Raw genomic sequence first — 20,931 nt, forward strand, 5'->3', positions numbered from 1 at the left:
GCTGCTGCTCCAGTTTCAACTGTTCTGCCTGCGGCTATGGAACCCTGACCTGTTCACCGGACGTGCTACCTGTCCCAGACCTGCTGTTTTCAACATTCTAGAGACCGCAGGAGCGGTAGAGATACTCTTAATGATCGGCTATGAAAAGCCAACTGACATTTACTCCTGAGGTGCTGACTTGCTGCACCCTCGACAACTACTGTGATTATTATTATTTGACCATGCTTGTCATTTATGAACATTTGAACATCTTGGCCATGTTAAGCTATAATCTCCACCCCGCACAGCCAGAAGAGGACTGGCCACCCCTCATAGCCTGGTTCCTCTCTAGGTTTCTTCCTAAGTTTTGGCCTTTCTAGGGAGTTTTTCCTAGCCACCGTGCTTCTACACCTGCATTGCTTGCTGTTTGGGGTTTTAGGCTGGGTTTCTGTTCAGCACTTTGAGATATCAGCTGATGTAAGAAGGGCTATATAAATACATTTGATTTGAAATTTGATTTGACTTAATGTATTAGAGTTGGAGAGGGAACTGTGACATACACTATGAGTAGCATTAGAGTAAATTATGGAAATACTTGTGATACTAATCATTAGGGCCAATGAGTTTTTCCTAATCACATGACCTGACCAGGAAAAACTCTGGTCCCCATAGGCTAACATGTGATCAAAATATGGAAATAGTTCTGGTGTTGTAAAACAACTCTTGGTTCAGCCATGTCTGAAGTAGTACTTTAGGGATGCAGACATCACAATAACTTATTTTTACCCAGCTTACTATCTGCCTGGCAGATGCACAAATACCAAATTGCCAATCTCGTTAGAGCAGCAGTCGGTTTGTAGAAATGGAGAGGTTGGATGGGTAACTCAGTCTGGAAAGATAGAGGGATGAATTAAATGTCTAGACAAATGAATCAAACAGAAACAGGAGAGAGAGGTTTCACCTTTAGTTTTAATCAAATCCAGAGGCCATTCTGAAAACAGTAAGGGTGGACATCTATGGATCTGATTGACGGGGAGGAAGGAGGGGATGGGGATGGACGCGTCAGGATTTTTGCCAGAGAGCAGATCACTATTCCCCCTGGAACTCAGCAGCTCATGTCATTAGAGTTTAGTTTATTAATGTACTAGCATCCTTATACTAGTACGCTATACTGATCTGCACCAACCATTGGTTCTGGTAATAGACCTGTACTATATTGTGTGTTTGGGTTCTATGGCTCAGTCTTAGTGAAATAATCTGCAGTGATTATGGTCCATCTGAAAGTGGAATAAATAGATACAAAACTGGGATTTAACACAATGTCTCTCACCAACAGTTACGCTCACCAATAATTACAGGTAAGGTCAGAATTGAACTAATTACACGAGGAGTAAAAATCTCCATGTAGGCTACAGGTTTAACCTAGAAATTGGAAACAGTCAAAGGAATCATATCAACTACCTTGACAACAAAATAACAAAAAGAATGTCACAAACAACAAGTAGGAGACACTCCTGTTGCCTTCTAATAACAGAGAGAAAAGAAAAGATAAGAAGAAAACTACAAAATAATAAGAAAACACACAACCTAGAGCTCAGCTATTCAATGAATGTCATGTCTTTGACATGGATGTGTGTGAGAGAAGCATGTGTCTTATAGGGAGGACTCTACAGTATGTACACATTTATTTCTGACGGATCAACAGGAACTAAGACAGGCTTTGTCTTTGTCTTCAGTAACATGCATGTTGATCTCTGGAGAACAAAATGAAATTCAAATAGGAGGACAGACTAAAGAATGAGGTTACAAAATATTGTCTCTCATACTCCAAACCAGTCTCTATGCTCAACTTATTTACAATTTTAATAGCTTTGAACACTTCTCTCATAGACTCTGTAATTGCTTAACAACATAATACACAGCAGAATAAGGAAATTATGATATAAAAAGTCAACAGAGAGAGCTGTGTGTGAAAACAAAATTTAATAAGCTTATCTACAATTAAAGACAGGGAGCAGATATATCTACTAATTAAAGTGTCATTCAAGTTAAAAAATTCCCACATATCCAATGTGGTGTAATGGCAATTTGAGTTTCCCCTCATTTCTGATCCTCGACCATTCCGATAGTAACAATGGAAACAACAATGGCTGGAACGCTCCATCTTGTTGTCATAGCGAGGTACCAATTTCAATAAAACGCACCCCTCACTCCCTCCTTACTCTGAAGGCATTCGGGTGTGTTAGAGAAACTCATTCGTCCACGAAAAATACAAGCGCCTCTATACAACGTTCTTTGTAGCGTTCTCATTCAACCTCTCCATGTAATTCCGGAGCTCTTGCGAGTCCCCGAGCTCGATGTCTGGACACACCCACTTAATGTCGCTGGTCAGTCCGAGTGCCAGTGGGCTCAGAACTGGACATCCATTATTGGGCTTGATGTTGGAGAAGGTGGTGAATTTGACCCTCTTCCTCTTGGTAGTGGGTGAGTTGAGTGACTCGTTCCTACCTCCCTGACAGCTTCCCTGGGCACTGCTCTTCAGGGCCCCTCCATTCAGCAGCTGGCTGCCCTCCTCCAGGGTTGAGCCCAGCTCGTCCTGCTGCTGCTGCAGACACAGGCCCTCATCCTGGCCAAGCCACACCCAGTCGTGGGCATGAGGCATTGCCTCAGGGGCCTCCAGAGGCAGTTCCTTGCTGCGGTACTTGAGGGCGTAGGAGATGCAGTTGATGAGGAAGACTAGGATGGCCAGGCAGAAGACCCCCAGCAGGGCGTACATACCAATCTCCAGGTCTGTGAGGCCACGGCGGGATGACAACAGGTCCTCCTCTGTGCTGCGGCCCCGCGGCAGCTCCGCCTGGGCAGGGAACTCAGAGAACTCTCCAGGGACTCCTCCGTCGGCCAATAGCCTGTCCCCGTTGGGCCTCCCCGGGATGGGGGCCTTAACCGTGGTAGCGTCCCGATTCATGATTCCAGCCTCAATGTCAGAGATGGAGCCTCCGTAGTAGGGTGGGTCTGGTCGGGTTCTGCCTCCGGGGCGGCTGTACGGCTCCTCAGAGCTGCCAAACCTAACACTGATGTTTCCTACCCCGGCTGCCAGGATGATGCGTCGCTTCGTCTTCCGGCAGATCTCTGATGATGTCATCTCTACGCGCACCAGTAACCCTTGACCTTCGCCCTTTGCCACGATAACCGGCCACTTCCACTCGGTGCTGCGCTGTACTGACACCACCTGCTCGTCCAATGAGGTGGCTGTGAGCACAAAGTGGGCGGGGTCATAGTGGTCCAGAGGGGTCATGGAGCCGTCACTGAACTGAAGCCAGGCACTGATAAGAGACTCCTGAGGACACATACATACACACAAACACACACACACACGCACGCACACACACAGACATCAGTGCGTCACCAGTGTTGTTTTTCCATCAAAAGGGTAAACTAAACAACACTGTCTGAGTAGCGCTTCAACAAAGCCAATCTCTACCCACATGTCTACTCTAGAACACCAACTCCCCTTGGGACACACTGCAACTTAAAAGGAAAGAATGTTCCCTGTCAATGTAAACTGTTACTGTTACTAGACACAAGCAACCGGTATCTGCAGGAATCGCATCTTTTCATCTTTATCAAGAGAGAAAAAGAAAGAAAAAGTGAGTGTAGAAGTAATGAGAGAGAGAGAGAACCCCGACAGATGTACAGAGATGTTTGAATTAGCCAGATTTAAAAGCACGGGAGAATTTCAGCTGAGCAGGAGGTCTCTGCAGCTGTTCCTCTGAAAATGTGTCCGTTTCAGAAGCAAACATCTTCATTGAGATTAGATCAATACTTTGATATCAGAATCTGATCATATTCACTATAAAGGATAAAATGGCAGCCAATGTGATTCCACCTATTCCGGGTGAGAAAGTTACAGTTTACCTTCATCACATATCTCATATAAAGATTTTGAAAATTCCCATATACAATTTCTATCTATTGGTCAACATATGATACTGTATGTTTGGTGCAGTATGTTGCTGAGTCATGTGTGTGTGGTTACCTGTTTGAGTTTCTGCATGACTTCCTGTGTTGTAGCCGTGGCAACGATGGCCCTGTTGCTCCCTGGGCTGAGCTGGAGGGACAGAGAGAGGCCAGAGACCAGCTGCACTCCCAGCTCTGTCACACTCACTTTGTCTTCCAGAACCCTGACCATCCGCTCAGCCAGGATCGAGTCAGACAGAGGGGACATCACCTACAACATTATACACACACATTAGTATACAAACAGACAGACAAACACACACACACACACTTGTATTGGTTCAACTTCAAATATATAATTTCACATCACCTGTACAAGCACTCACACTGAAGCCAACACGATCAATAATGGACAGAGGGAAGAGCGAAGATGTCAACATGACAAGCTTATATTAACACTGAAGAAAGAACATAATGATGGAGGAACACCATGACCCAAGCTTTTTCATAATGTACAGTGCGTATATTAATCAAGACAAGATGATGCATGTACTGTACACTCAATGGCGTCTGCGATCACCAGCTTCACACTCAGACACACTCAGACACACACACACACTCCGCCTCATCTGTCTGACTGGCAGTTCCCCGGCTCCGGGGCCTGCTGGAGATGTAAGCATGTAAATGTGAGTGATGTGTGATGAGAAGGGAAGTACTTCCATCCACTCCCATTAGGCATGAGTCTCCTCTCCACCATCCTCCTCTGCTCCACCACCTGCCCACACACAGACCCACGCTTCCACTCCCTCCACACTGCCATAATGAACTGTCAGCACTGATCACTGCCTCATCTGAAAAGGACCATGGCCAACACACTCCTCCTCCACAGCACCGTACTGTTAAAGCTGCATGCTACTGGCTGCATGCTAACGACATAGCTAAACACACTGAGAACACACCGGGCCAGCTGTGTAGATATGTATACTATGGCACCTGTAGGGCTGGGTCGAAGGTCAAACATATAAGGCCCAGGGGTCATTTGCGATCTGTTTAAGAAAGCTGGTGGTATGACAGACGTCACTACTTCACAGGAGAGGAATTTGAACGTAAAAAATATATTTTCAGCAAAATGTTTTTTTTTTCTCTAGAAATGCATTCTTGAACATGTGAACTTTCATGTGCGTTAATAACAAATTTGTATGTCACCCTTAAATATGAATAAAATTGTTACATTACGAGCCTAGTTGGTTTAGCCACAGACAAAGGGAGGAACCTTCAAGCTAGCCATGATTGGCTGAGATAATGGATGGGCTGGACATGACGAGACATGAGTTCTGATTGGTCTGCTATGTTGCAGGCTTCTGTCTAAAACATGAGCTGCTCAGATAATCCTTGCGACCACGTTTACAAAAAAATATATATAGCCAAGGGTAACTGCAAAGGGGTTGCTACTTCTCTCAATAACATTGCTGCCTTGAATTTAGAAGGCGCTATTGACAAAGATCAGTGGGAAAAAGTTGAAAAGTGAAAACAAGTACTTTCTGGAGAACGATCGTGCCATGCTGACTCGCTTTGACTTTAAAAACCAATCAGACGATGAGGAAATCAACAACAGTTCTGTTGTCATGGAAGAAGTGAAATCAGTAGAATGCCTGCTGGAAAAGGAGTATGTTGAAGGAGATGGAGAAAATTCTGATGTTTGATTGCAAATGCGGAGGGAGTCGAAAAGAGAACACAGAAGGCTGTTGTATATAATACCTGTCTCCGGATTACATCTTTAAACTAAGGCCAACAATGGCCATGAAGCAATCATCCATGTAAACGGCTAAGAGTCTAGCTACATTTCAGATATTATGCATTTCTAATTTTGCCAAAGTCATTTTCATTGCAAGTTGAAGCCTACTGTTAGCTAGCTACTCTAAGGCTGTAATCTGTAATCATGAAGCGCTTTGAGAGGCTGGTTATGCACAAATTAACTCCACCATCCCAGCACCCTAGACCCACTCTCAGAACCGCCCCAACAGATCCATAGATGGCGCAATCTCAATTGCTCTCCACACTGCCCTCACCCACCTAGATAAAATGAATATCTATTTGAGAATGCTGTTCATTGACTACAGCTCGTCAACAAGCTTAGGACTCTAGGTCTGTGCACCTCCTTCTGCAACTGGATCCTGGACATCCTGACGGGCCGACCCAAGGTGGTGAGGGTAGGCAACATCACCTCCGCCTCGTTGACCCTCAACACATGAGCCCCACAGGGGTGTGTGCTTAGTCCCCTCCTGTACTCCCTGTTCACCCACGACTGCCTGGCCACGCAAGACTCCAACACCATCATCAAGTTTGATGACCACACGATGGTCATAGGCCTGATCACCGATGATGATGAGTCAGTCTACAGTGAGGAGGTCAGTGACCTGGCAGTGCGGTGCCAGAACAACAACCTCTCCTTCAACGTCAGTAAGACCAAGGAGGTGATCGCAAGCACACACCCATCCACATCAACGGGGCTGCAGTTGAGCAGGTCAAGCTTCAAGTTTATCCAAATCACTAAATACTTCAAATGTTCCAAACACATGTGCAATGTCATGAAGAAGACGCGACAGTGCCTCTTCCCCTCAGGAGGTTGAAAAAGTTTGGCATGGGCAGTCAAATCCTCAAAAAGTTATACAATTGAGACTGGCTGCATCACTGCCTTGTATGGCAATACCACCGTCCTCGATCGCATGGCTCTACAGAGGGTGGTGCGGACAGCCCAGTACATCACTGGGGCAGAGCTCCCTGCCATAAAGGACATCTATATCAAGCGGTGTGATAGGAAGCCCCGGAAAATCTTTAACTTCTTAGTGATCCCTTCGCGCGCCTGATTTGACAACACGCAGTGAAATAGCAGCGCGCCGTATTCAAAAACAGAAATACTCATAATAATAATTCATAAATCTTACAAGGGTTATACATGGGTTTAAAGATTAACTTGTTGTTAATCCAGCCACAGTGTCAGATTTCAAAAAGGCTTTACGGCAAAAGCAAACCATGCTATTATCTGAAGACAGCACCCCATCAAACATACACATGAAAATCATAATTCAACCCGCCGGGCACAACACTAAAGTCAGAAATAACATATAATTAATGCCTTACCTTTTGAAGATCTTCCTCTGTTGGCACTCCAATACAGTATGTCCATTAAACATCCCAAACGGTCTTTTTGTTTGATAATTTCTGCCGTTATATATCCAAAATGTCCATTTATTTGGCGCGTATGATTCGGAAAATACATCGGTTCCAACTCGCGCGACATGACTACGCATTATCTAATTAGTTACCTGTAAACTTGATCCGAACATTTCAAACAACTTTCCTAATCCAACTTTAAATATTTTTAAACGTAAATAATCAATAAAATTTAAGACGGAATAAACTGTGTTCAATACCGGAGGAAAACAAAGTGGAGCGAGCTTTCAGGTCATGCGCCTCAACCACAACAGTACACTTCACTCGACCCTCGTTCTGAACAGGGCTATTTCTTCATTTCTCAAAGGAAAAACATCAACCAATTTCTAAAGACTGTTGACATCCAGTGGAAGCGATAGGAACTGCAAGCAACTGCCTTAGAATTCTAGATTCCCATTGAAATCCCATTGAAAAGAGAGTGACCTCAAAAGAAAATTTCCTGAATGGTTTGTCCTCGGGGTTTCGCCTGCCAAATAAGTCATGTTATACTCACTGACATCATTCAAACAGTTTTAGAAACTTCAGAGCGTAATCTATCCAAATCTACTAATAATATGGATATCCTAGCTTCTGGGCCTGAGTAGCAGGCAGTTTACTTTGGGCACACTTTTCATCCAGATGTGAAAATAGTGCCCCCTAGACTTAAGAAGTTTTAAAGACTACAACCACTCAAGCCATAGACTATTCTCTCTGCTTCCGCACGGCAAGCAGTACCGGTGCATCAATTCTGGGAACAACAGGCTCTTGAACAGCTTCTATCCCCAAGCAATACGACCGATAAGTAGCTAACAAATTGACTACGCGGACTGAGTTAACCTTTGAACTTTATTGACCTTTTACTTTTATTTTTTCACTGTCTATATGCACACTCGCAGGGCCTTACACACTTAATCCATCACCTGCTCACTCACACATAATATGCACATACATTTATACTGACTCCACACACACACTCCCTCACATACAAGCTGCTTCTACTCTGTTTATCATATATCCTGTTGCCTAGTCACCTTACCCCAATACATATCCACCTTCCTCACTGTAGTGTCCGTGCACATTGTAAATATGGTATTGGAACTGACCCTGTATATAGTATACTCACTTACTTATTGTATTCTTCATAGCGCATCTTATTTCTTTTTTTTCTAGTATTACATTGTTATTGATTATTGCATTGTTGGGTTTTGAGTTTGCAATGAAGGCATTTCACTGTACTTGTGCATGTGACATAAAAAACTTGAAACATTAGCTGGCTGGCTCGCTAGCTACATGTATGATCTGTGTCGTAATATTACTAATATCTCAGAAATTCATTTGCATTTCTAGGTGTAGCCTACTGTTAGCTAACTAGCTAACATTGAATCCAGTTGGTTAGCTTTAGCTACCTGCAGATTCGTACTACACCATTTCATGCATGGTGGCTAGCTATGACAATCTGCTTGTATTTTTTCTGTATGGGTTGGGATTATTGTTCATTGTTTAGCTGGCTAGCTAGCTACATGTCTAAACAAAAGACTCCACTTTGCCAGATGATTACATGACCCATAACTTAGCCAGCTGTGTCTGGGGGTGATTATGGCCATCTATGTGAACAGATTCTAGGCAATAGAGACCCATCCACTTAGATAGATGTTATTGGGGAGAGGTTATAGCCTCTTTTTCACATGACCTATCAATTTAGACAAGTGTGTCTGGGTAAGCCTCATCTAATAATGATCAAATATTTTTATCTGGAATTGGTCTTTCAGCATTTTGGTATTTTTATATTTTATTAGGAAAGCAGCACCTACTCTTCCTGGGGTCCATTAATAGACAAGAACAGCTCAAGGACAGAACTACATCAATTTAAAAAAGCACACATAGCCTACATATCAATACATACATAGACACTATCTAGGTCAGATAGGGGAGAGGCGTTGTACCGTGAGGTGTTGCTTTATCTGTTGTTTTAAACTAGGTTTGCTGTTCATTTGAGCAATAAGAGATGGAACAGAGTTCTATGCAATGGTAGCTCTGTATAATTCTGTATGCTTTCTTGAATTTGGGGACTGTGAAAAGACCCCTGGTGGCATGCCTGGTGGGGTAAGTGTGTGTGTCAGAGCTGTGTGTAAGTTGACTATGCAAACAATTTGGAATTTTCAACACATTCATGTTTCTTATAAGAAGAAGAAGTGATGCAGTCAATCTCTCCTTAACTCTTAGCCAAGAGAGACTGCCATGCATAGTATTTATATTAGCCCTCTGATCACAATGAAGAGCAAGACGTGCTGCTCTGTTCTGGGCCAGCTGCAGCTTAACTAGGTCCTTGCAGCACTCGACCACACGACTGGACAATAATCAAGATAAGACAAAACTAGACCCTGCATGATTTGCCACTGCAGAATATGCCTGACTCTCCTCCACCAGTCAAACAAGGAGAATGGTCTAATGCCTCCCATCAACAAGAGAGCTAGCCCAAGCAAGCACAGGTTACAACGGAAGCATGCAGACTTGCAGCGAGTTGTGAACATTAACAACTATGCAAATGTCTGACAGAGATGTGGACATACTCGGTATACAAATCCCAAAAGAAAGAAATGATCTCACTCCAATACATTTTTATAGAAAGTTAGCAAAAATAGATAAGATCTTGTTACCATGGAAAGGAAAATACCTGTCTATTTGTGTAAAAATCACCCTGATTAACTCTTTAGTCATATCACAGTTTACCTATTTGCTTATGGTTTTGCCTACACCTAGTGACCTGCTTTTTTGGAACGGCAAGCCAGATAAAATTAAAAGGGCCTATTTATATAACGAATATGATTTCGGAGGGCAGAAATTATTAACTATTAAAGCATTAGACCTCTCACTAAAGGCATCCGTCATACAAAAGTTACACTTAAATCCAAACTGGTTCTCTAGTAAATTGGTTTGAATGTCTCATCCTATGTTCAAGAAGGGCCTTTTCCCCTTTATACAGATTACACCTGCTCACTTTCGGGTGTTAGAAAAGGAAATCATCTCCAAAATATCTTTATTTTTTAAACAAGCCTTAGAAAGTTGGTTGCCATTTCAGTTTAATCCACCTGAAAGGACGGAACAAATAGTACAACAAATATTGTGGTTAAATTCAAATATAGTAATTGATTAAAAAAAAGTGTATTTATCGAATACATTTTTAAAAAAGGTATAATTTTAGCGAATGATATCATAAATAGGACTGGTGGAGTCATGTCAGACATGCAGCTAACACAGACATATGGAAATGTCTGCTCTACCCAAAATTACAACCAATTAACTGCAGCATTACCACAAAAATGGAAGAGGCAAGTAGAAGGGGGAAAAAGTAAGGAACTTGTATGTCGGCCCAGTATTAAAGAACATAAATGGTTAAAGAAAAGTGTGATAAATAAAAACATATACCAATTTCATTTAAGTACCAAAAAACTGATAGCTGTGCCATATAAATTGCAAAATAGTTGGGAAGAGATTTTCCATGGCATATGGTTTATGAATTGATACCCAAAACAACGCCAGATTCAAAACTTCGAATTTTTCAATTTAAATTACAATACAAAATTCTTGCAACTAATAGAATGTTATATATATGTGGCATACAATCGTCCCAGCTCTGCTGATTCTGCTGTGAGGAGGCAGAGTCATTAGATAATTTATTTTGGTATTGTCCATATGCAGCTCGTTTTTGGTCACAGGTCCAGAAATGGCTGAAGAATTGCAACAAGAATTGCAACAAGAATTGATTTGAAAAGCCATAGATCAATAGATCAATCAATAATATAATAATTATTTTCGCAAAAATGTTTATTTTTAATTTACAATCTGTAGAAGCTATGAGAATAGGAAGGTTCAATTATTTTGTGAAGCATCACAGCACAGTTGAAAAATGTATGGCAAATAGAAATCCGAAATTGATGATGTTGAGAGATAGATGGGAGGGGTTGAATGGAGCTGAAGGGTGGGACTAATAACAAGATAAACAATGTAAAGCATATGGGATCTGTAAAATGTATATAGGTTCGGAACTTTTGTGAAATTGCACAGTTACAAATAGAAATCAAACTGGATGGACATCAGAAATAGAGGAAGGACTAAGAACAAACAAGAGAGAACTATTGTAAAGTAGACTGTATAAGATGTATAAATTGAAAAAAATGTGTATAAGATGTATAAATTGAAGGTAAAAGCAGAAGTGTTTATTAGTTTACTCCAATTGGGGGATTGGTGGTAGGGTTTGCGGGGAATAATAATAAAGGTATATTCTTTTAAAAAGTATGTCTATATAGGTATGTGTATGTATATATGTGAATATGTATGCATGCGTGTATGGATATATATATTTACCCCAAAAATATGGGGGATTGGAAATGATGCAGACAATTACATTGATGGAAGCAACATTCTTTCCGCAATATTTGTCAGGACCCGGTGCGAGAAACAGTCACTAATAATCGTCAGAACCCAGAAGATGAAGCAGACACAGCAGTACTAGAGATGGTGGTTTAATAAAAGAACAAAATCTTCAGGCAAAGAAACTAAATCCACAATGTCCAAAAATAAAGCCAAGAGGCACAAAATGGAAATCCTCCAAAATACAAAGGAAACTCCACAAAGTGGTAAAAAACAGCAGGGAAAAACAAACCTCAAAAGACTACTCAAATAATACACAAGAACTAAACCAGAGAACCTCTGGAAAATCCAACAAGAGAAATATCTGTATAAAACAAGGCCTGGGCTGGGGCTGGGTGCTAACTTACAAACACTGAGCAAGGAACTGAGGAACACACAGGGTTTAAATACTAACAAGGGAATGACCTACAGGTGCAAACAATAATTAGAGCAAGAAAAACAAAGGTACAAAAAAGGTGCAATGGGGACATCTAGTGACCAAAACCCGAACATTCTTGGCCAAAACCTGACAATATTAAGCTGATCCACCCCTAAAAAAAATTTTTTTTTAAGCACAGGCTACAACTGAAGCATGAGAACTTGCAGCGAGTTGTGAACATCAACAACTATGCAAAGGATAATAAAAAAGTATTACCAGGACGCCACCCAGGACACAAAAACTTTGGTGGAAGGCTGCTGCCATTTGACAAAAACAAGGGTGGGGTGTCTCTACAAGGAATCGATGACAACACTTGGTATGTAAAGCATAAACAACACATCTTTTGATTGTTTAATTTACCACCAACATGATTGGAACTACTTTTATTGATCTTGCATTTTTATAAAGTCTAATTTTACCTGAAGTTTTCCTTATTGTAGTCAAATCAAATCAAATGTTATTTGTCACACGCGCCGAATACTACAGGTGTAAACCTTACTGTAAAATGCTTACTTACAAGCCCTTAACCAACAATGCCATTTTAAGAAAATATTTACGAAATAAACTAAAGTAATTTTGTTTCTAAAATCAAAAAGTAACAGAAGAAAATTACATAACAATAACAAAGCTGTACACAGGGAGAGGTACCTAGTCAGTGTGCGAGGGTACAGGTTAGTCGAGGTCATTTGTAAAGTGACTACAGTATGCATAGATCATTAACAGAGAGTAGAGGCAGTGTAAAAACAAAGGGGGTGGGCCAATGTAAATAGTCCGGTTGCCATTTGATGAATTGTTCAGCAATCTTATGGCTTGGGGGTAGAAGCTGTTAAGGAGCTTTTTGGTTCTAGACTTGGCGCTCCGGTACCGCTTGCCATGCAGTAGCAGAGAGAACAGTCTATGACTTGGGTGGCTAGAGTCTTTGACAATTGTTGTTCCTTCCTCTGACACCGCCTAGTTAACTCAGCAAAAAAAGAAACGTCCTCACACTGTCAACTGCATTTATTTTCAGTAAACTTAACATGTGTAAATATTTGTATGAACATAACAAGATTCAACAACTGAGACATAAACTGAACAAGTTCCACAGACATGTGACTAACGGAAATGGAATAATGTGTCCCTGAACAAAGGGGGGGGGGGGGGGGTCTCAAAATCGAAAGTAACAGTCAATATCTGGTGTGGCCACCAACTGTATTTAATGTACAGCATTGAGATTGCCTGCAATCACAACAAGCTTAGTTAGATGATGCTGTGACACACAGCCCCAGACCATGATGGACCCTCCACCTCCAAATCGATCCCTCTCCAGAGTACAGGCCTCGGTGTAACGCTCATTCCTTCAATGATAAACGCGAATCCGACCATCACCCCTGGTGAGACAAAACTGCGACTCATTTAGTGAAGAGCACTTTTTGCCTGTACTGTCTTGTCCAGCGACGGTGGGTTTGTGCCCATAGACGACGTTGTTGCATGTGATGTCTGGTGATGCCTGCCTTACAACAGGCCTACAAGCCCGCAGTCCAGCCTCTCTCAGCCTATTGTGGACAGTCTGAGCACTGATGGAGGCATTGTGCGTTCCTGGTGTAACTCGGGCAGTTGTTGTTGCCATCCTGTACCTGTCCCGGATGATCAGCTGTCTGTCCTGTCTCCCTGTAGCGCTGTATTAGGCGTCTCACAGTACGGACATTGCAATTTATTGCCCTGGCCACAGCTGCAGTCCCCATGCCTCCTTGCAGCATGCCTAAGGCACATTCACGCAGATGAGCAGAGACTCTGGTGTTTTTCAGAGTCAGTAGAATGGCCTCTTTAGTGTCCTAAGTTTTCATAACTGTGACCGTAATTGCCTTCTGTCTGTAATCTGTTAGTGTCTTAACGACTGGTGCACAGGTGCATGTTCATTAATTGTTTATGGTTCATTGAACAAGCATGGAAACAGTGTTTAAACCCTTTACAATGAAGATCTGTGAAGTTATTGGATTTTTAGGAATTATCTTTGAAAGACAGGGTACTGAAAAAGGGAAGTTGCTTTTTTTGCTGAGTTTATATTGGATTCAATCTTTACCTGTTTGATGGGTCGTCTGAGGGCATAGAGGGATTTCATTTAAGCGTCCGTGTTAGTGTCCCGCTCATTGAAAGCGGCAGCTCTAGCCTTTAGCTCAGTGTGGATGTTGCCTGTAATCCATGGCTTCTGGTTGGGATATGTACATACTGTCACTGTGGGGACGACGTCGTCGATGCACTTATTGATGAAGCCGGTGACTGAGGTGGTATACTCCTCAATGCCATTGGATGAATCTCTGAACATATTCTAGCCTGTGCTAGCAAAACAGTCCTGTATTTTAGCATCCATGTCATCTGACCAGTTCCGTATTAAGCGGGTCACTGGTACTTCCTGCTTTAAATTTAGCTTGTAAGCCAAATGGAGGGCAAGGGAGAGCTTTGTATGCGTCACTGTGTGGAGTAAAGTTGGCCTTATACAGGTCATTGAGTGCAGTCTTATATTTGTACTATTTTCTACATTGGAGAATAATATTGAAGACAACAAAACTATGAAATAACACATATGGAATCACGTAGTAACCAAAAAAGTGTTAAACAAATCAAAATATATTTTGTATTTGAGATTCTTCAAAGTAAACACCCTTTGCTTTGATGACAGCTTTGCACACGCTTGGCATTCTCTCAACCAGCTTCACCTGGAATGCTTTGTCATGAAGGTAAAAGGTGGCTACTTTGAAGAATCTCAAATATAAAATATATTTTTATTTGTTTCACACTTTTTTGGTTACTACATGATTCCATGTGTGTTATTTCATAGTTTTGATGTCTTCACTATTATTCTACAATGTAGAAAATAGCAAAAATAAAGAAAAACCCTTGAACGAGTAGGTGTGTCAAAACTTTTGACTGGTACTGTAGATGAGAACTCTCTTGGTAGATAGTGTGGTCTACAGCTTATCATGATATACTCTACCTCAGGCGAGCAATACCTTGAGACCTCTTTAATATTAGACATCGCGCACCAGCAGTTATTGGCAAATAGACACAAATCCCTGCCCCTCGTCTTACCAGACGTAGCTGCTCTGTCCTGCCGATGTACGGAGAAGCCAGCCAGCTCTATATTACAGTTTGTCCCGTTGGTAGGATAGTCTTAATCGTAGATCGTCCAGTTTTTTCCAATGATTGCAAGTTGGCCAATAATACCGCGGGTAGTGGTGGTTTACCTACTCGTTGGTGAATTCTTACAAGGCACTCTGCCCTCCTCCCCCCTGTTCTCTGTATTGTCTTTACGCGAATGACTGGGATTTGGGCTTTGTCTTGACAAAGAATGTATATCCTTCGTGTTGGACACATTAAAGAAAAAATCTCTGTCCAGTTCGAGTAATTGCTGTTTTGATGTCCAGAAGCTCTTTTCGGTCATAAGAGATTGTTGCAGCAACTTTATGTACAAAATGAGTTACAAACAACGTGGGGGAAAAAAACATACAATTGGCGACATTATCAAGAAAGGCTACTACTTTTACCACTTTTAGTCTTGAAATCTTTGGTTACTTACTACACTACCTTACTCACTCTGTTTAGGACATGGCCTCACAAGTGAATCCTTAAAGAGATGGGTGGGACTAAGGCTTAAGAGGGTGGGAATGATGCTGAATGGGTGTGAACAAAGAGGTGTAAAAACTGAACCAAAACTTTTTAAGGACCATTTCTCTTTTTAAGTGGGTTTACAAATTTATAAACGTTCAAAGCAGCATTACTTTGCCATTGTTATTCCGAATGCAGTGTATGACAGACCATTTTGAAGCTCCGAGTCTGTACTTTTGGCAAATGTCAAAAACAGCTGTTAAAATTTTGGAACCGCCGGAAAGAGATGAGGTGTCACATTTGCAGCCTGTGGTTTGAAGTGATATGACCTCCCCACATGTGTTACCATGAGCATATAGGTAGAGATACCTTGTTGTTACCTTGAAGCTTTAGGTCTATTTAGGACTATTTTATTATCTAAGTGGGTACATTGTGTCACTGGTCAGATTAAGCCTAAGCTTTATCCTAAAATCCAGCAGCACACCTACCACCACATTTTCATTCAATGTCCTTTAATCTACTCTAGAATTAAGTGAAATAAAATAATACATAAATAAAAGTAACTTAGAAAAGTAGAGGGCCTTTTTATATTACATCTGTTGGTGACATTGTGGAGGCATTGTCAAAACAATGAACCATTCGAAGCTGTATTTGAAGCTTGGGAAAAGCAGTGATTGTGCGTTTAAAAGCTAATAACGGTTTTATGAGGTAAAGTGATTCATCAATTTAGCGGCAGCTAAAACAACAGGGCAGGGAGAGATGCATCTGACATAAGAAATGGGTTTTATTATTGGTAACCTTGGAGACCCAGGACCATCTACTCCATTTTCAGCAGATTTCTTTTTGATAGTTTGATTACAAGACCCTCCTTGACGATTGCAGTGATTGCTCTGCTTTTTATCAGATTTTAATTCCAGACAATTGAGGAAGCTCTTGTTTGTAGCTGGATCTAAAATCACTCCAGTGAAGCGAGAGGCAATTTTGCTATCAAATAAAACTTCAAAGGTTCTCTAACAGCACTGTCAATACTCATTTGAGGCTGCCGCATGTGGGGTTCTCTGAGTGCCACTGTGTGTGTGTGTGCTTCAGGAAGAGAAGAAAAAAATAAATGAAGAGAGAGAAAGAGCATAGTGTGTTCTGTTTTGTGCGTTTGTGTGTTTTTTTGCATGTGAGTGATCAGCATCAGAACTATAGATTTGTTTACTGTGTGTGTGTGTGTGTGTGTGTGTGTGTGCGTGCGTGCGTGCGTGCGTGCGTATGATGGCGTAGCAGTGGGATGTCTGTTTTGATTGTCTCTTGTACATATCGTATATATTTCGTATATATTTTTTCTATTTTTTTATCTTATTTTCCATCTACGGACTGAACATAATCTCCTGCAACCCGCCTCACCCAAAATGGTATGGATCGGCTATTTTTTACACTTTAGAACCGGAACCCCCTTCAGCAGCTAGCTAGCTAACCAGCTACTAGCTAGTAGTCAGTAAGCCACTACTAGCGGTCATCACCGTTAAGTCGGACATCTGCCAGCCTCAGCCCGTCAACTCCTTCCAGCCTGCACAGCGCGATATCAACGCAGAGCATTGACTGCTTTCTCTATCACATCTCCGGATTCCTACCGCAAGCTCTGAACCTTTACTCCGGATCATCGCAGCTAGCTAGCTGCTATCCGAGTGGCTACTCCTGGCTAACGTCTCTGTCCCGAAGCAAGCACCAGTTAGCCTGGAGCTAGCCTCGAACCAGGCCCATCTCCTGGCTAGCCGAAGAGATCCATCAAGCAATTCCTGGGCTTCAATTACCTCTTTTGCCAATTGGCAAGGACCCTTTGCTGCCAACACGGAGCCCTGCCTATCCATCACGACTGGTCTGCCGACTGAACCGTCCGAGGTGGTTTCAACAGGCTCCCCCGTAGCGACGTCCCCCTGAGGCCCATCTGCTAGCCTGCTGCTAGCCTCGGCCTGCTAGCTGTCTGAATCGCCGTGCCTCCAGGTCACCTAGCTACTCACCGGATCCTATGATCACTCGGCTACACATGCCTCTCCCTAATGTCAATATGCCTAGTCTATTGCTGTTTTGGTTAGTATTTTTTGTCATATTTCACTATAGAGCCTCCAGCCCTGCTCAATATGCCTTAGCTAGCCCTTTTGTTTCACCCCCCACACATTGTGGTGACCGCACCTGGTTTAAATGGTGCATCTAGAGACAAAACCTCTCTCATCGTCACTCAATGCCTAGGCTTACCTCCACTGTACTCACATCCTACCATACCATGTGTGTACATTATGCCTTAAATCTATTCTTCCGTACTCAGAAACCTGCTCCTTTTACGCTCTGTTCCAAACGCACTAGATGACCAGTTCTTTTAGCCTTTAGCCGTACTCTTATCCTACTCTTCCTCTGTTCCTCTGGTGATGTAGAGGTTAACCCAGGCCCTGCAGCCCCCAGCATCACTCCCATTCCCCAGGCGCTCTCATTTGTTGACTTATGTAACCGTAAAAGCATTGGTTTCAGGCATGTTAACATTAGGAGCCTCCTCCCTAAGTTTGTTTTATTCACTGCTTTAGCACACTCCGCCATCCCGGATGTCCTAGCCGTGTCTGAATCCTGGCTTAGGAAGGCCACCAAAAATCCTGAAATTCCATCCCTAAATATAAAATTTTCCGACAAGCTAGAACTGCCAAAGGGGGCAGAGTTGCAATCTACTGCAGAGATAGCCTGCAGAGTTCTGTCATACTATCCAGGTCTGTGACAAAACAATTTGTGCTTCTACTTTTAAAAATCCACCATTCCAGAAACAAGTCTCTCACCGTTGCTTCTTGTTATAGACCCCCCTCAGCCCCCAGCTGTGCCCTGGACACCATATGTGAATTTATCGTCGCCCATCTATCTTCAACATTCATACTGTTAGGTGACATAAACTGGGACATGCTTAACACCCCGGCCGTCCTACAATCTAAGCTAGATGTCCTCAATCTCACACAAATTATCAAGGAACCTACCAGGTACAACCCTAAATCCATAACCATGAGCACCCTCTTAGATATCATCCTGACCAACTTGCCCTCTAAATACACCTCTGCTGTCTTCAACCAGGATCTCAGCGATCACCTCATTGCCTGCGTACATAATGGGTCCACGGTCAAATGACCACCCCTCATCACTGTCAAACGCTCCCTAAAACACTTCAGCGAGCAGGCCTTTCTAATTGACCTGGCCCTGGCATCCTGAAAGGATATTGACCTCATCCCGTCAGTAGAGGATGCCTGGTTGCTCTTCAAAAGTGCTTTCCTTTCCATCTTAAATAAGCATGCCCCATTCAAAAAATGTAGAACTAAGAACAGATATAGCCCTTGGTTCACCCCAGACTTGACTGCCCTTGACCAGCACAAAAACATCCTGTGGCATTCTGCATTAGCATCAAATAGCCCCCGTGATATGCAACTTTTCAGTGAAGTCAGGAACCAATATACTCAGTCAGTTAGGAAAGCTAAGGCTATCATTTTCAAACAGAACTTTGCTTCCTGTAGCACTAATTCCAAAAAGTTTTGGGAAACTGTAAAGTCCATGGAGAATAAGAGCACCTCCTCCCAGCTGCCCAATGCATTGAGGATAGGAAACACTGTCACTACAGATAAATCTATTATAATTGATAATTTATTAAGCATTTTACCACGGCTGGCCATGCTTTCCACCTGGCTACCCCTACGCCGATCAACATCTCAGCACCCCTGCAGCAACCCCCCCCCCCCCCACCCCCGCTTCCCCTTCACCCAAATCCAGACAGCTGATGTTCTGAAAGAACTGCAAAATCTGGATCCCTACAAATCAGCTGGGCTAGACAATCTGGACCCTCTCGTTCTAAAATTATCCTCCGAAATTGTTGCAACCCCTATTACTAGCCTATTCAACCTCTCTTTTGTGTCGTCTGAGATCCCCAAAGATTGGAAAGCTGCCGCGGTCATCCCCTTCGTCCAAGGGGGAGACACTCTAGACCCAAACTGTTACAGAGCTATATCCATCCTGCCCTGCCTTTCTAAAATCTTCGAAAGCCAAGTTAATAAACAGATCACCAACATTTCGAATCCCACCGTACCTTGTCCACTATGCAATCTGGTTTCCGAGCAGGTCATGGGTCCACCTCAGCCACGCTCAAGGTCCTAAATGATATAATAACCGCCATCGATAAAAGATAGTACTGTGCAGCCATCTTCATCGACCTGGCCAAGGCTTTCGACTCTGTCAATCACCGCATTCTTATTGGTAGACTCAATAGCCTTGGCTTCTCAAATGACTGCCTCGTCTGGTTCACCAACAACTTCTCAGATAGAGTTCGGTGTGTCAAATCGGAGGGCCTGTTGTCCGGACCTCTGGCAGTCTCTATAGGGGTGCCACAGGGTTCAATTTTCGGGCCAACTCTTTTCTCTGTATGTATCAATGATGTTGCTCTTGCTGCTGGTGATTCTCTGATCCACCTCTACGCAGACAACACCATTCTGTATACATCTGGCCTTTCTTTGGACACTGTGCTAACAAACCTCCAAACGAGCTTCAACGCCATACAACATTCCTTCCGTGGCCTCCAATTGCTCTTAAATACAAGTAAAACTAAATGCATGCTCTTCAACCGATCGCTGTCCGCACCCTCCCGCCCGACTAGCATCACTACTCTGGACGGTTCTGACTTAGAATATGTGGACAACTAAAAATACCTAGGTGTCTGGTCAGACTGTAAACTCTCCTTCCAGACTCACATTAAGCATCTCCAATCCAAAAGTAAATCTAGAATCGGCTTCCTATTTTGCAACAAGGCCTCCTTTGCTCATGCCGCAAAACTGACTATCCTACCGGTCCTTGACTTCGGCAATGTCATTTACAAAATATCCCCCAACACTCTACTCAGCAACTGGATGTAGTCTATCACAGTGCCATCCGTTTTATCACCAAAGCCCCATATACTACCCACCACTGCGACCTGTATGCTCTCGTTGGCTGGCCCTCACTACATATCCGTCGCCAAACCCACTAGCTACAGGTCATCTATAAATCTTTGCTAGGTAAAGTCACCCCTTATCTCAGCTCACTGGTCACCATAGCAACACCCACCCGTAGCACGCGCTCCAGCAATGGTCATCCCCAAAGCCAACACTTCCTTTGGCCGCCTTTCCTTCCAGTTCTTTGCTGCCAATGACTGGAACAAATTGCAAAAATCTCTGAAGCTGGAGTCTTATATCTCCCTCTCTAACTTTAAGCGTCAGCTGTCAGAGCAGCTTACCGATCACTGTACCTGTACACAGCCAATCTGTAAATAGCACACCCGACTTCCTCATCCCCATATTATTACTTACCCT

At 42.8% G+C, this 20,931-nt stretch overlaps 1 protein-coding gene across 1 annotated transcript in view; it reads right to left on the reverse strand.

The window, feature by feature from the left end:
* Window positions 1–1,649: 1,649 nt before the first annotated feature.
* The window catches only part of LOC129818386 (transmembrane protein 132C-like), a 169,317-nt gene continuing 150,035 nt past the window's right edge, over window positions 1,650–20,931 (reverse strand). Inside the window, exons 8-9 of the mRNA XM_055874221.1 lie at window positions 4,016–4,207; window positions 1,650–3,316 (exon numbers count right to left, since the gene is read on the reverse strand). Coding sequence (XP_055730196.1) covers window positions 2,261–3,316; window positions 4,016–4,207 — 1,248 coding nt within the window. The 3' untranslated portion in view covers window positions 1,650–2,260. The remainder of the gene's footprint in view (window positions 3,317–4,015; window positions 4,208–20,931) is intronic.

The sequence above is a fragment of the Salvelinus fontinalis genome, chromosome 21 (genome assembly GCF_029448725.1).
Source record: "Salvelinus fontinalis isolate EN_2023a chromosome 21, ASM2944872v1, whole genome shotgun sequence".
Classification (NCBI taxonomy): Eukaryota; Metazoa; Chordata; class Actinopteri; order Salmoniformes; family Salmonidae; genus Salvelinus; species Salvelinus fontinalis.